Source organism: Elephas maximus, chromosome 25 (genome assembly GCF_024166365.1).
Source record: "Elephas maximus indicus isolate mEleMax1 chromosome 25, mEleMax1 primary haplotype, whole genome shotgun sequence".
NCBI lineage: Eukaryota > Metazoa > Chordata > Mammalia > Proboscidea > Elephantidae > Elephas > Elephas maximus.
The window spans coordinates 12,050,832-12,067,313 of NC_064843.1; the positions used below are offsets into that span (position 1 = coordinate 12,050,832).

The 16,482-nt window shown below is 47.6% G+C and overlaps 1 protein-coding gene across 1 annotated transcript in view; it reads left to right on the top strand.

Moving 5' to 3' along the window:
- BMP7 (bone morphogenetic protein 7) overlaps positions 1-16,482 on the top strand; it is an 89,115-nt gene that overhangs the window by 59,307 nt on the left and 13,326 nt on the right. Inside the window, exon 3 of the mRNA XM_049869930.1 lies at positions 4,939-5,087. Coding sequence (XP_049725887.1) covers positions 4,939-5,087 — 149 coding nt within the window. The remainder of the gene's footprint in view (positions 1-4,938; positions 5,088-16,482) is intronic.

Genomic DNA, 16,482 nt, shown 5'->3' on the forward strand with positions numbered 1-16,482 from the left:
AGATTCCTGGGGGGACCTTCACCTGAGCCTTCCCCCCAGCTGCTCTCACCTGGCCTGCATCAGAGGCCTGTGATGCTCCGATTTAAATAAAAATGGCTCATTCGCTCCCCTGCTGCTTTTAAGAACCTGTCCTTTTAAGAATCGGAGCCCTGTCACAGCGGTGAAGTGCTCCTCGGCTTTGGTTCAAACCCACCAGCTGCTCCGCAGGAAAAAGATGTGGCAGTCTGCTTCCATAAAGATTACAGACTTGGAACCCCTATGAGGCAGTTTTATTCAGTCCTGTAGGGTCACTATGAGTCGGAATTGCCCTGACCGCTATGCATTTGGTTTGGTTTTTGGGTTCTTTAAAATGCTAGGGGTGGTACCTAGCCATGCCCACTGTCTCTGTGGTCCTCATGCAGCTCACCCTCATGCCCAGGCCTGCAGTCTTCAAGCAAAGTGTCTTAGCATCTTAATGGTGCTTCCGCCTCCCAGTGCCTCCAAAACAAAGTTTCCGTCTCTCCCAAGGGTGCCCAGAACTGCAAACTTGGACTTGGGAGGGGAGTGGACGCCTTCACGTTGATTCACCGTGAGTCAACGCTGGCCTGTAGCATCTGGCCTCAGTGCTGTGGCTTGTAAAAAAAAAGGATGCTTAGTATCGTTTGGCAAGGTGTCTGCTGTTTAAAGACCTAGTTCTGTTCTCTAGGTTACCATTCATTGTTTTACTATTCATGAGGGCCTGTCCAGAGAGCTAGTCACATTTTCCTATAAATGACGAATTTATAGCAAAATCACCACCCAAGTTTGTGACTCCTACGCTGTGGTGTGTTTCCTGCAGGGACCTTGGGAGCCTGCTTCAGCAGGAGACTTATTTTATTCTGATTGGTGTTTCTGTTTGTCTGCTCGTTGCAGAGAATGGCCAACTGGTTTGTTGACAACCTTGGTAGTGTCAGAAGCCAGGAAAGGCATCAAGTCTGTTGGCGATGGAAACAGCAGGGGATTCGTGTTTGTAAGTTATGTTCCATATGCTCAACCCCTGAGCCAGTATGAAACCATCTCTAACAGGGCTCTGGGAGGAACGGAAGCAAGTACTCCAGCAAAGACCTGACTCAGTATTTTAAGTCAGTTTGGACACAAAAGTCAAATTTAAAAACCAGTTGCCTTCGAGTCAGTCCCAACTCATGGCGTCCCCGTGTGTGTCAGAGCAGAGCTGTGCTCCACAGGGTTTTCAGTGACTGATTTTTCAGAAGTAGGTCACCAAGCCTTTCTTCTGAGGCACCTCTGGGTGGACTTGAACCTCTAAGCTTTCACTCAGGTGGACTAGGAGAACAGGCCTGCTTAGAGCCAAGGGAGCTGAGTTGCCATCCCAGAGGGCCTAGAAGCCCAGGGCCAAGGTGTCTCCACCCAGAATCCAAGGAGTGTGGCCAACACCCAGAGTCTGGAGGGTGGGGCTGTCGCCCAGATGGGCTCAGAGAAGAAAGGATTATTGTCAAGCCTTGAGAGCTAATGTACTTAGTTCTGTTGGGTTTTGGACGTGCTTGGTGGTGCGTGTTATACCTTCTTTCCTTCCAATTTTTCCCATTTGCAATGGAAATGAATTTTTTGGGTGGGTAGGGGGGCAAAGGGTGGAATATTATGGATTTAATTGTGTCCCCCCAAAATATGTCATAAATCCTAACCTCTATGCCTGTGGTTATGATCCCATTTGGGAATCGATTTTCTTTGTTACATTGATGAGACAATGATACTATAGGGTGTGTCTTGAGTCAATCTCCTTTGAGATATAAAAGAGATTAAACCACCAAGCTAGTGAGCAGAGATGGGGATCTCCAAAGAACCAGGAAATAAAAGGGGAAGAGACAAGGATCCCTCTACTCTTAGGGAAGGCTTTCTCTTTCTCTGTCAGCTCCGGGTTACAGCCAGTGCTCTGAAAATAAATAAATTTCTGTTTGCTAAAACCATCACTTGTGATATTTCTGTTATAGCAGCACTGGAGAACTGAGACAGCGGTCCTGCCCATCAAAGTGAAGTGTCCTGGCCTCCATGGCCAAGGACTTTGCATGTGACTTGACTGGGCCAATTAGATCCTCTGCAGGGAGAGATGCAAAGATGGAAACCCAGCTCAAGTTCCTTCCTTCTACGCTTGTACTTGATGAGCCTGCCCTGGCCTTCACACCTGCCTGGGCTCCTGTTTCTGAACCTGGCTCTCCACCCCTGCCTGGCTGCTTTGAGCCACCTGTTAATCTCCCAGCAAATGTCTAGTGGGTTTCTGAGTTCCAATAAATTTGAGGTATTGGCTCCATTTGCAGATGTTATTTCCTGCCTTCTCTGAGCCATGCACATATTCACATACCTGGTGCATCACTCATGTACTATGGCATCAAAAGAATTACAAGTCAGCAGGCCTCACAAACTCAGCGATCCTCAGGGCCAAATTGGGAGGATTGATGGGATGGCTGGCTTCTGTAGGATTGGTGGGAGAGTTGGGGACAGGGGCCCACAGGAGGTGTGTGCCTTATCTAAAGGGGGATCTACTGCTCTGCTCCCTCTGCTGAGGGTTTTGTGGGATCGATTTGTTGAAGGCTCTGAAACAAGGCTCTGAGCAAAGGTAATGTCTAGAAGACTGTCTTTGTGTATTGTGAGTTCAGGCGTGAAGCTAACTTGGCTGAGTTCCAACCCTGCTTCCACCATGTCCTTGTGGTGTAACCCCAGGCAAGCAACTCAGCCTCTTAGTCTTAGTTCTGTGGTCCACACAATGGTTTCCATGAAACGGTGCAGGTCAGGTGTTTCAGCACGGGCGGACACTGAGTAAGCGCTGAATGAATGGTTTGTGAGCAGAGAAAATTTATCTTAAGGAAAATGAGGTAGTCCCAGTTATTGTAGAGACTGGGGCCGCTCCATGTTGTTCACTAATATACCCCAGTACCTGGCACAGTGTAGGTGCTCAAATATTTTAGTTGACTATTAGAGGTTTTAAAATATTGAAACTTTAAATTCTTATAATTTAAAAGTGCATAGTTGATTTTATGACAACTTCGCATGAAATAATCCTATGTAGGGATATAAAAATCTATCCATCTACCTACTCATGCAACTATCCATTCATCTATCCATCCTTACCCCATCCCCTACATGGCCGATTGTGGTTTTACCCATTTCACTACTGCAAAAGGTGAGGAGGAGAGAATTAAAGGGCTGCCTCTGTTAGTATCAGCAGTCACCTGCTAATGCTTGGTGAACTCATGAAGACCTCTATTGTGGATATGAAGAGTATCTACGCTGGTGTTCTATTGCTTTTGTTCTAACCCCAGGTTGACCACTTCTTGGTGAGGTGACCTTGGGCAAGTCATTGTTTCCCATGTGTTAAATGGAAAAAAGATTGAGGTTGTCAAGGATTTCTTACTACTTGGATCCACAGTCAACACCCATGGAAGCCAACAGTCACAAAATCAAAAGATGCATTGCATTGGGCAAATCAGCTGCAAAAGAACTCTTTAAAGTATTGAAAAGCAAAGATGTTACCTTGGGGGCTAAGGTGCACCTGACCCAAGCCATGGTGTTTTCAGTCACCTTATATGCATGCTAAATGTGGTCAATGAATAAAGAAGACCAAAGAATTGATGCCTTTGAGTTGTGGTGTTGGCAACAAATATAGACTATACCATGGACAGCCAAAAGAATGAGCAAATTTGTCTTGGAGGAAGTACAACCAGAATGCTAATTAGAAGCAAGGATGGCAAGACTACATCCCACATACTTTGGACACTTTGTAGGAGGAATCAGTCCCTGGACAAGGAAATCATGCTCGGTAAAATAGAGGATCAGAGAGAAAGTGGAAGATTCTCAACAAGATGGATTGACACATTGGCTGCAACAATGGACTCAAGTATAGCAACAATTGAGAGTATGGTGCAGCACCGGGCAGTGTTTCGTTGTGTTGTGCATGGGGTCACTATGAGTCGGAACCAACTCGATGGAACCTAACAACAACAACAACAAATGGAGATGAGTCATATCCCTACATCTTAGGGCTGTGAGAATTAAATGACATAATGTGTGTTGCATTAAAATATTTGAAACTTAAAGCATTTAAAATGCCTCACACATGGTGAATGACTCAGTAACTGAACTTCGGCTCCCTGAGACTATTCCGGCAACTCAGAGGCTATATCATTCCTGCCTTCCCCTACATGGTCCCACTGGGATTCCCCCTAGCAAATTTGTAGGGCAAGTGTTATGGATTGAATTGTGTCCCCCCAAAATATCTGTCAGCCTAGTTAGGCCATGAGTCTCAGTATTGTGTGATTGTCCACCATTTTGTCATCTGATGCAATTTTCCTGTGTGTTGTAAATCCTGCCTCTATGATGTTAATGAGATAGGATTATTGGCAGTTACGTAGACTCAATCTACATGATTAATCTACCACTTAAGCCAATTTCTTTTGAAGTATAAAGGAGAGAAGCGAGCAGAGAGACAGGGAGACCTCATACCACCAGAAAAACAGCACCAGAAGCAGAGCATGTCTTTTGGACCCAGGGCCCCTGTGACTGAGAAGCTCCTAGACCGAGGGAAGATTGATGTCAAGGACCTTCCCCCCAGAGCCAACAGAGATTGAGAAAGCCTTCCCCTGGAGCTGATGCCTTGAATTTGGACTTTTAGCCTCCTACACTGTGAGAGAATAAATTTCTCTTTGTTAAAGACATCCACTTGTATTTCGGTTACAGCAGCACTAGATGACTAAGGCAGTGAACTTGTCTCTCAGCAGTGTCCTGTTTCTCGCATGTCTCTCCTTCCGACTCTCTCCTGAAGGGTCTTCATGCCTGGATCTGGGTCTGATGAACCCACGGGCAGGAACTGGTTGGACCTCTTCATGCCTCCCTCACTGCACAAGGCCCCCCTCTGTCAGTGGCTGACTGTGACCCCACTGACCCAGAGCCCATGTCTCTCTTCTCTCACAGGGAGTCCGACCTGTTCCTCCTGGACAGCCGTACCCTCTGGGCTTCAGAGGAGGGCTGGCTGGTATTTGACATCACCGCCACCAGCAACCACTGGGTGGTCAACCCGCGGCACAACCTGGGCCTGCAGCTCTCAGTGGAGACTCTGGATGGTAAGTCTCCTGGCCTCCACCCTAGTCCACCACTGCCCCAGCAGCCCGAACTCATGAGCCTGGGGAGCATCTCACCACAGCTCAGGCTAGTTTCCTGCCATCGCAGCCTGCCCCGCACCTCCCTAGTCTGCACTGTCAACCCAAATCCAAAGCTGCCCTCTCTTTCTCCTCTTGCATGAAGAGATGCATGCTTGGTCCCAGCAGGTCTGAGTGAGACTCTTTTAACTCACTATGGTTCCCCCACCAGCAGGGGTGGTGTCACTCTTGTTGGAAATACAGAATATCAGCTCACCCCAGTCCTGCTGCATCAGAACCTGCACCTTAGCCAGAGGCCTGGGTGACACCTGTGTACCCAGCAGTCCGAGAAGGGTTGCCTTCTCCTCCGCAGCATTAACCTTGTGTCCTGTGCACTGTAGGATGTTGTGCAGCATCACTGGCCTCTACCCACTAGGTGCCAGTAGCATCTCTCAGTTGTGACAACCACAAGTATCCAGACATTGCCAGATGTCCCCTGAGGGACAAATTTGCTCCTGGTTGAGAACCACAGCACTGGTGGTTCTCCCAGGAGACCATGAACACGACTCTGCCACATCCCAAATACTTGGAGACTTGTTGTAAGTCCCTCCCCTTCAGCTCGTCCCACCCCCATCACACATTCTAGGAAATGACGTCATTCACCTCCTATGAGAAGGGCAAGGAGGAAGGACGCCCACAGAGCGCGGGGGAGCTGGGAGTGAGCCTGGCCAAGTCAATTTCTCCTTCCCCCCAAATATATTTCTAATTAAGTTGGGTTTTTTTCTGGGTGTATGGCTTCTTCCATCAACCATTTTTAAGGAAAAAAAAATTGTATTCATTTATTTTGACTAGGTAATACTTGGAAACGCTGGTGGCTTAGTGGTTAAGTGCTACGGCTGCTAACCATAGGGTCGGCAGTTCGAATCCGCCAGGCGCTCCTTGGAAACTCTATGGGGTAGTTCTACTCTGTCCTATAGGGTCTCTATGAGTCGGAATCGACTCGACGGCACTGGGTTTGGTTTTTTTGGTTTTAGGTAATACGTACCATGGCTCAATCAAAGCTACACAAATATGTAACTATGGATAACTTCCCTCCTACCTCCTTTCCCCAGCTGCTGAGTTCCACCGAAGAGGCGACTGTTGTTAGGTGCCTTTGAGTCAAATCCAACTCATAGTGAAAACAGAACAAAATTCTGCCTGGTCCTGTGCCGTCTTCACAGTCATTGCTTTGTCTGAGCCCATTGTTGCAGCCACTGTGTCAATCCATCTTGTCGAGGGTCTGTATGTAATTTAAACAATTACATGTAGATTCTGCTTCCTTCTTTATGTCCACAAATGTTAGCATAGTATGTACGATGTTCTTCGCCTTTATTTCAAAGGCCTGTGGAAGGTCTGATCTGGAAAGGAGGGTGCCCAGACCATCCAGAACACGCCCTATGCCTGAGTTTAAGAAAACCAAAATTTCTCACCTAAGACAGCCCACCATGTGGGCAGGGGCCACAGAATTTAGGACCACACTCCCATCTCCTAATTTCCTGGCCCATCTCCCTCCCTCCCTTCCTCCTTCCCTCCCTCCCTCCCTTCCTCACTTCCTACTTCCCTTCTCCCCTCCCCTCCCCTCCCCTCCCCTCCCCTCCCCTCCCCTCCCCTCCCCTCCCCTCCCCCTTCCTTCCTTCCTTCCTTCCTTCCTTCCTTCCTTCCTTCCTTCCTTCCTTCCTTCCTTCCTTCCTTCCTTCCTTCCTTCCTTCCTTCCTTCCTTCCTTCCTTCCTTCCTTCCTTCCTTCCTTCCTCCCTCCCTCCCTCCCTCCCTCCCTCCCTCTTCCCTCCCTCCCCCTTCTCTCACCTCACCTCCCCTTCCTTCCTTCACACTGATGACCCCCCCTTCCCCCATTACAATTTCTCTTTCCATGCTCCTCAAGCTTGAAGGGGGCCCTTGAAAGTGCTAGAGTTTTCCTTTGCGCTATATTAAGGGTCAGAAAACTATGGCCTGGGTGTCAAATACAGTCTGCTGTCTGTTTTTGTATGGACTATAAGGTAAGAATTTTTTTTTTTTTTACTTTTTTTTAAGTGGTTGAAGAAAGTCAAAAGAAGAAGAATATTTCATGTCATATATAATCAGATGAAATTGAAATTTCAGTGTCTATAAATAGAGTTTTGTTGGAACACAGCCACATTCCTGCATGTACATATTGTCCAGGGCTGCTTTTGCCATACAATGGCAGAGATGAGAAGCTGTAACAGTGCCCATTTGGCTTGCAAAGCCTCAAGTATTTATTATCTGTCCCTTTCAGAAAACCTTTGCCAACCCCTGCTCTGTGTTAGCATTTCTCAAACTGTGTTCCATACGTGTCAATAGGTATCTCAGAGAAAAGGGCAGGGTTTCAGGATCAATGAAGTGAGAAATGCTAGACTGAATAAGCTAAACAGGATTCTTCTCTGCAGGACTTATCAGAGCCTTGATTTTGCTGGTGCCTGTAGTGAATCTCCTGTTGGAAGATAGAGCTTAGAGGCATTGCAAACTTTTTGGTGATGGGATCATTCTCTTCTTTTTCTGTTAAAAACCTCTTGCGGGACATATTGGGGAAGGGGTAAAGAAGGAAACAAGGTAAAGGTGGGTTCCATTCTCCTTTTCCCAGTGACCGTTTCCCTGGCTGTGGCTATTGGTTAGCCTCCCCAACTCTACCCAATGCAACGATCATGCTTTTTCTGTTCTGCCTGCCCTGCTGGCTGGAGGTGGCCCAGATTTGGTTTTCCCTCTTCTTAAGTAACATTCAATCCCCATAGCCAGTCCCTCTCAGTACTGGGGCTGCCAGTATCTTTTACCCCAAAACAAGGTCAGGGTCTTTTCCCCCTTTGCTTCCACCTCTTGCTCCCTCTGAGGCTCTGGGTGAGGCTTGGCATTTACTGAGACAGAGCTGTCTAATGGTTAGAGCTTGGACTCCTCAAGTTCGAATCCCACCCCTGCTGGTTAATAGTTTCCACCTCTGAGGCTTCTTGTGAGGGATTAGGTGTGTTCATGCAGGTGAAGAGGTTAATTGCTCAACAGGTGGTCGGTATGAAGCTTTATGCCGTTGTCTCCTAATCCCCACAATTACCTGGCGAGATAGATACTATCACCAAGATCCACATGGTATGCTGAGGAAACTGAGGCTCCTTGGGCCCCATATTCTGCAGCCCACCTGGGAATCTCTCTCCACTCATGGGCAGTGTCCCCTTGAGGCTGCCAGATGCTGTCTAGATTCAGGGACTTGTTACCATGACAAAACACCCTATTCCCAAGTAGGATCACATCCACAAGTATAGGGGCCAGGACTTAAAACACATATTTTGGAGACAGAATTCAATCAATAAGAAGGGCCATTTAAAGGGTTGGAGGGCATATACCCAACAAGTGTGATGTCCCACGCTGCCTCTGGGCCACTGGCTGCAGGGCTGTGGATACTTAGTCCCGCAAGGCCAAGACTGGGGGAGACCCCCCTGCAGCACAGCTGGCTCCAAGGTGCATGGTTCCTTGTCTGTTCACAAGCCCGATTAGGGGAGCAGTGAAGAGGCCCTGACAACCCAGAGGCTGGGGTGTGTCCTTCCGGGGCTGGGCAGGCATTGGTGGCAGGGATGGTACTAGGTCGTTGGGGTTGGACAGACAGCATAGTGCTAATTGCATTCTCACTTGACACCTGGGCCTTGATGAATCCAGAGAAGTGTCTAGAATGAATATGTTGTCCAGAATTAACGAGCAATAGCTGAATCCCATGGGTGTCAGAGGGGCAGCCAGTGGCCTCAGGGCTGGAAAACAAAGAAGCCACAAGAAAATAAGGATGCGAGGCGGGGCACATGGCAGAGTAGTCAGACGCTTCCTGTGGTCCTTCTTACAACAAAGACCGGAAAAAACAAGTGAATCGATGATATATGACAATCTAAGAGCCCGGAACATCAAAGCAAAGTTGAGGAATTGGACCGAGTGGCAGGGAGAGGGAGAGACGGTTCAGAAGCGGTGAGGAGTTGCCAGACCTGACCTGGCGGGAACTGGCACCCCGCAGGCCAGGTCTGCTGGCATGAGTGCACCGAGGCAAGCAGAGGCGCTCAGGCTGCGTTTTCTGCATTGGGAGAGACTGAGCCACGGAGAGTCCACTCCAGCATCCAGAACCAGTGAAAAGTGGCACTCAGTGGGCAAAAGAAAAGTACACGCATCTAACCTACTGTGCAGATTGAAAAAACATCCCTTTGGGAGAAAGCTTTCTCCCATTTAGCTGCTCCCTCCCCACTGTATACCAGTCTGGGCTGATTTCAGCAATTGCCACATCCTCTGGCCTGGAAGTAGGATCCATCAAGCACCCTGAGCCATTTTCCTGGCCTTGGAGAGGGAACAAATTAACAAACAGGAAGAAATAATCTGCCAGCTCCCCTAAGCTGGGCAGGCACAGCTTCTTTGCCTAGGCACAAGCATAAAGGGTCCAAGGGCTTCAAATGCCTTTCACCCCTCCATAGACCTATGTGGGCCCATTTTAACAGTGTAGACCCTCGTTAGCACAGTACAACAGGGTATATACCTGAAGCCTAACTTCACTGTATCAGCTATATCGTGGAGTGGCAGGTTTGTGACATTTGACACTGCTCTGCCTATTTAGCAGGGTCCTCATCAGGGACCTGAGGACTGGTGGCTCCACCCACACCACCTAGCCACCCGTGACATGGGTCCAACAATAAGTGGTGCCTCCCATTGCTTACATCCAACAGCATTGGGTGCCCATTCCGGCTGCAAAACCCACCCTCCTACACACTCTAGGGAACAGGGACACGCTTTCCTCCCAGATACTTAGGGGCAGCTCAGCATGTGGCCATCTACTGCATCTGGACACGTGTGCCTACAGCAATGGCCCCTGCCCCTCTAGGAGTGTAGGTGAGAGCCTACACCATGCACTTCATGACTGGACACCTGAGTTGAATCCATACAAGAAAAGTAAATGGACTCCTGGGCTCACATACCTAATAACAGATCTAACCACCTGGTGACAGGTTGTTAAAGCTTCAAAGGCACCAATAAGCAAACTAGCTCACACAAGCAACCTATTGGGGCATATCAAAACAAACCAAAAGAGGAAGCTAGGACACAGTAAGCAAACATAAAATAAATATAATAATTTACTGATGGCTCAGAGACAGCAGTCAATATCAAATTACATAAAGAGGCTGACCACGTTGTCTAAGCAAGCTCCCAAAACAAAGAATCGAGAAAACTTCTGGAGGAAGATAACTTCCTGGAATTACCAGAGGTAGAATACAAGAGATTAATACACAGAACTCTTCAAGAGATCAGGAAGTAGATCAGGCAAAATGCAGAGCAAGCCAAGGAACACCCAGATAAAGCAATAGAGGAACTTAAGAAGATTATAGAAGAGCATAATGACAAATTTAACAGGCTACAAGAATTCATAGAGAGACAGCAAACAGAAATCCAGAAGATTAACAATAAAATTTCAGAATTAGACAACTCAATAGAAAGTCGTAGGAGCAAAATTGAGGCAATGGAAGTCAAAATGAGTGAAAGTGAAGATAAAGCTCTTGACACCAACGTATTTGAGGAAAAAATCAGATAAAAGAATTTTAATAAAAAATCAAGAAATCCTAAGAATTATGTGGGACTCTATCAAGAGGCATAACCTACGAGTGATTGAAGTACCAGAACAGGAAGGGATAACAGAAAATACAGAGAGAATTGTTGAAGATACATTGGCAGAAAACTTCCCTGATATCGTGAAAGATGAGAAGGTATCTATCCAAGATGCTCATCGAACTCCACATAAGGTAGATCTTAAAAGAATATCACCAAGACATATTATAATCAAACTTGCCAAAACCAAAGATAGAGAATTTAAAGAGCGGCTAGGAATAAACGAAAAGTCATCTACAAAGGAGAGTCAATAAGACTAAGCTCAGACTACTCAGCAGAAACCATGCAGGCAAGAAGGCAATGGGATGACATATATATAGCCTTGAGGGAAAAAAATTACCAGCCAAGAACTATATATCCAGCAAAAGTGTCTCTTAAATATGATGACAAAATTAGGGCATTTCCAGATAAACAGAAGTTTAGGGAATTCTTAAAAATCAAACAAAAATTACAAGAAATACTAAAGGGAGTCCTCTAGTGAGATAATCAGTAACATCAGGTGACAACCTAAGACTAGAACACAGGACAGAGCAACCAGAAGAAAATAAGGATGCCACCCTCTCTGACTGGTCACATCCCCTCCTTTTTTTTTTTTTTTTTTCTGTGCTCTGTGCTTGCTGCAGTGTGGTGCACTGGCCAGTCCCGGTTCTCCACTCACCTTCCCAGGGTCCTCCTTCCACATCTCCGCCCACCTGCCCCACCGCCCCGGGAAAGCGTTACCTTTCTGTGCCTCTGTGAACCCCTCCTACCCTTGGAGGGCTTGCAGCTTCTCCATATTCATGACTAAAGATTTCACCTTCCTTAATTTGTGGGATCCTTCACCCTAAATTTTTTTTTTTTTTTCACCCTAAGATGTCCCTAGACTTATGGACAATGGTGTTAACTGTTCAGACTCAAGTCTGCTGGAGCAGTCTGTGGGTTCCATGTCTGCCCCTTCCAACAGTATGGCCCGGGTAGATGACTTTGCTCCTGTGTTGCCACTTTTCTCCTATGTGAAACTGAGACTACACCTCCTTCTGGAAAGTCTCCAGTGAGAGGTAATGCAGAGCAAACACTCCAGCAATGGTGGTTTCTCATTTTTGTTGAGAATCAGGGTAGAACTCACCCTATCAGTTAGCAATGCATTCCTTGGCAAATGGTAGAAGAGAAAGTTGTCTTATCTTATGAGGAGGGAGCATCATGGTGAAGTTCTCAGCTGGGTTCATCCCAACAGCCTCTTAGAGGGAGAAAGATGTGGCAGTCTTCTTCCTTAAGATTATAGTCTTGGAAACCCTATGGGGCAGTTCTATTCTGTCCTATAAGGTCATCCCATGAGGACATTAATGGTTTTCTTAACAAGTCTAGAACTAGGTCTAGGGCTGGTTAGAGATAGTTAACCAGTTGTCTCTGACTCATGGTGGGTTGGTTAAAGCAGGGTGCAGTAAACTTTTTCTGTAAAGTTCCAGATAGTAAATACTTTAAACTATGTGGTCCCATAGTCTCTGTCATAACTACTCAACTTTGCTCTTGCAGCACGAAAATAGCCATAGACAATATGTAAACAATTATGCATGGCTGTGTTCCAGTAAAACTTTATTTACAAAACCAGGTGGCAAGCCAGATTTGGCCTGTGGGCTGTACTTTGCTGGCCCCTGGTTAGAGTGTCGACAGTAATCACGGCCTTTTCCCTCGGCCCCACCATCTTGAATGTGCTGACATTGTTCTCAGCCTCATCCCATGACTGTTGGCAAAATGGCTGCTGCCACCATTTCCCCCAGACTTGGAGGAAGGAAGCAGATGGGCTGGGTAAGGGATGCTGTCTTCACCTGCCTGCAGCACACACCCTGAGACTTGGAAGCACCAGGTCGTTTGATCCCACCTATCTTAGTCATCTAGTACTGCTGCAACAGAAATACCACGAGTAGATGCCTTTAACATGGAGAAATGTATTCTCTCACATTCTAATAGGCTACAAGTCCAAATTCAGGGCATCAGCTCCAGGGGAAGGCACTTTCTCTATGTCGGCTCTGGAGGAAGGTCCTTCTCGTCAATCCTCCCCTGGACTAGGAGCTTCTCCGTGCAGAAACCCCAGGTCCAAAGGATGCACTCTGCTTCGGGTGCTTCTTTCTTGTTCTTATGAGGTCCCCGGAAACCCTGGCGGTGTAGTGGTTAAGTGGTATGGCTGCTAACCAAAAAGGTCGGCAGTTCGAATCCGCCAGGCACTCCTTGGAAACTCTACGGGGCAGTTCTACTCTGTCCTATAGGGTCGCTATGAGTGGGAATCGATTCAACAGCAGTGGGTTCGGTTTTTGGGTTTTATGAGGTCCCCAACTTTCCGCTTGCTTCCTTTTCCTTTTATTTCTTGTAAGATAAAAGGTAGTGCATGCCACACCCTGGGGAAACTGCCTTTACATTGGATTAGGGATGTGACCTTAGTAAGGGTGTTACAATTCTACCCTAATCCTCTTTAACATAAAATTACAATCACAAAATAGAAGACAGCCACACAATACTGGGAATCATGACCTAACCAAGTTGACACGTATTTTTGGGGGACACAATTCAATCCATAACACCACCTGTAACCTTTTGGAAGTAGATTGCCAGACCTTTCTTCCAAGGTGCCTCTGGATGGGTTCGAACTGCCAACCTTTTGGTTAGTAGCTGAGTGTTTAACTGTTTGTGCTGGCCTCCCCGCCCTCCCCCACCCCCGTACTTCTATACGTTGGTATCTGCTTTAAATTTCTTTTCCTCCCTGTGTATTCATGTTGTGTCATGTTCTGTTAGAGGACTTTATACCCACACCTTCGCAGCTCTGCCCCTTCATATCTATCTTGTTCTGGTGCAGCCCTCTGGCACAGAGCAGCGCTCCATGGTTTTTGTTCAATAGACGAATGAAGGTTTAAGTAGCTCCTCAGTACTTGTGCTGTACCCCATAATTTAATTAACTCACCTTGTTAATTGTCTGCATTGTCTCCAGAGTTTTGCAGTTAAAACTCTCCTACAGGGACTTATAAGTGTGTCTTGACTTACTTCAGTGAGTGTGTCTATAACGTGGTCATTGATAGGGGATGAATTGCCCCCTTGCTCTGCCCCGCCAGGGGACATGTGGCAGTGTCTGGAGACATTTTTAGTTGTCCCAGTCCCGGAGGTAGAGGGCAGCGTGGTACTAGCATCTGGTGGGCCAAGGCCAGGGATGCTGCTAAACACCCTGCAGTGCGCAGGACAGCCCCCTGACAAACAGGTGTGTGACTACATGTTTTCTGGTTTCGTGGCATTTACCTAGAATTGTTGGTAACTCTGTTTAACTTTTTGAGGAATTGCCAAAGTGTTTTCCCTACCTCTTTTTTGTTGTAGTGTTACTCGGCATTGAGTTGAAAACTTGAATCTTTCCTCAAACTTGGTGATAAAAGGAGTAATTCCCACCTACTCTCTGGTGCCTGCTCTGTGACAAGCCCAAGATTCTTTACAGCTCAGTTCCCTATCCACAAGAAAGGGGCAAGAACAGCCCCAAGACAACAGCTCAGACTATGTTATCAAGATGGCAAGAAATCAGGCTTCAGGGTTGGTTTGATCCAGTAGCTCAGTGAGGTCACCAAAGAGCCCAGTCTAACTGCTTATCTCTGCTCTGCCTTCTGCTCAGCCTCACTTGAAAACATGCTCCCCCTTCTGGTCACTGCAGCTCCTTCCTTTTGTCCAAGCAGACCCCATGTGACAGAGTAGGACTGCCCTACAGGGTTTTTTAGGCTATAATCTTTACTGGAACAGATTATTAAGTCTTTCTCCTTGGAGCCGCTGGGTCAGTTTGAACCTCCAACCTTTCTGTTAGCAGCTGGGTGCTTAGCTGTTGCATCCTTAGGGCTCCTTAGTTACCATATATTGGACCACAGAAGTCCTTGGGTGGCATGAATGTTTAAGTGCTTGACCACTAGCTGAAAGACTGTGTGCTCAAACCCACCCAGAGGCACCTCAGAAGAAAGACCTGGCGACATACTTCTGAAAGGTCACGTCTTTGAACGCCCTATGGAGCAGTTCTACTTGAACACATGGGGTTGCCATGAGCCAGAATTGACTTGCCGGCTACTGGTTTGGTTTATTGAACTACAAGCCCACCCCTGTGGCCAGGGGGTAGTCAGCGGAAGGCACAACTGCCAAAATGAAAATTGGGTGAGTACCAAGAAAAGGGACCCTGGATGACCCGATAGGCCTCATCCCTGCTTTACAGAGGAGGAGCTTGGGGCTCCCCATGCAACTTCACTGCCCTTGGGCCACACAGGCTGATCGTCAGTGGCAGAAGTGGGTCTGGACCCTCTTGAGACCATATTCTTTCCTGTCTGTCTGGGCCCCAGCTCAGCAGAAGCTGAGGTCCCTGGGTCCGCCTGTTGTGACAGCTGTGGAGGTGTGGCAAGACTGGTCTCAGCTCTCGGGTTAATGTATCTGGAATAGCATCAGGTTTTCTGGTGAGGCACTTTTGTTTTGCCCTAAAATCCTTTTCCTGGGGGTGGAGGTGGGGGACGCAATTCCTAGGGGCTCAGCTTTAATGGTTCCTTTTATAGAATTGTTCAAGTTATAAATGGGTGAACTCGAGGAAACCCTGCTCAAGAATGCAGGAAAACCAAACGTTGAAAGAGGTTAAAAGAAAATCACGGCGGATGGGGGAAATTTGTTCTTTTAAACATTAGTTGTTAAAAAGCCATAGTGAACCCCCTGGTGCTGATCTGGTGGGGTTTGTTGGATTATTTGGCCATCTGGAGGACTCCAGGCAAGGTGAATCACAGACGGGGATTGGCCTAGGGCCACCAGAAGCCAGCGCTTTTGCTGGCCCCCTGTTCATCTAACTTGGGCTTCATCTCTTGGTCAACCTGATCTGGGTTCAAATTCTGCTCTGTGGTGTACAAGCTGGGTATCCTGGGCCAGTTGGTTATACAGCTCTCTGAGCCTGTTGTCATCAGTGAAATAGCCATTCTTTGTCCCCGTCTCTTTATATTTTGTTGGAATCTCTATGAGCTGCAGACATCATTACTGCCCCATGCACTGTCTGTTTTCAGCCCAGGCTCACTTGACCCATCAGCAGCGGTCAGGGCGTGAGGACTGCTTCCTCCACCCTCTTCCCTCAGTGTCTAGGACTTCCTCCTTTCCAAACTTCTTCCAGATCCTTTGTCACTGGGCCCTGCTGTGCAGTCTCCCACCTTTCCCCCTGGTTACTCCACAGTGGAGGGAGGGTGCCTGGCCCCGGGACCCTCCCCAGCTACCCCCAGTCTCTGCTTCTTCAACACCCACCGGTCCTACCTCTGGGCATTTGCCTTCACAGTTCCCTAGGCCTGGAATGTCTTTCCCCAGATCTCTGCAGGGCTCCCGCCTGCTTATCCAGGTCTCTGCTCCAAGGGCCCCTCTCGGAGGGGCTGTGGCAGCCAGTAAGGCTGTTGGCAACTGTTCCACCCTGTTTGGCCCAGAGAATGATTGCACTTTCCTGTCCCTGTTTAAATTAGGTAGATCACATGGCCTGCTTTGGCCAATTTAATGTGCATAGAAGTTAACCTGTCCACTAACCTGTGACCTTCACTCCCTGCTCATTGTCTCTACCTTAGCTCCACTGCTGCTGTCCATCCCACCGGCCTGGAAGCCATGCGGGCAGGGATTTTCTGGGTTTCTTTCCCAGTATCCTCCGAGCTGCTCACACGGCGCCTGGTGTAGTCAGTGCTCAGTAAACACTCGCTGGGCGTGCAAATAACG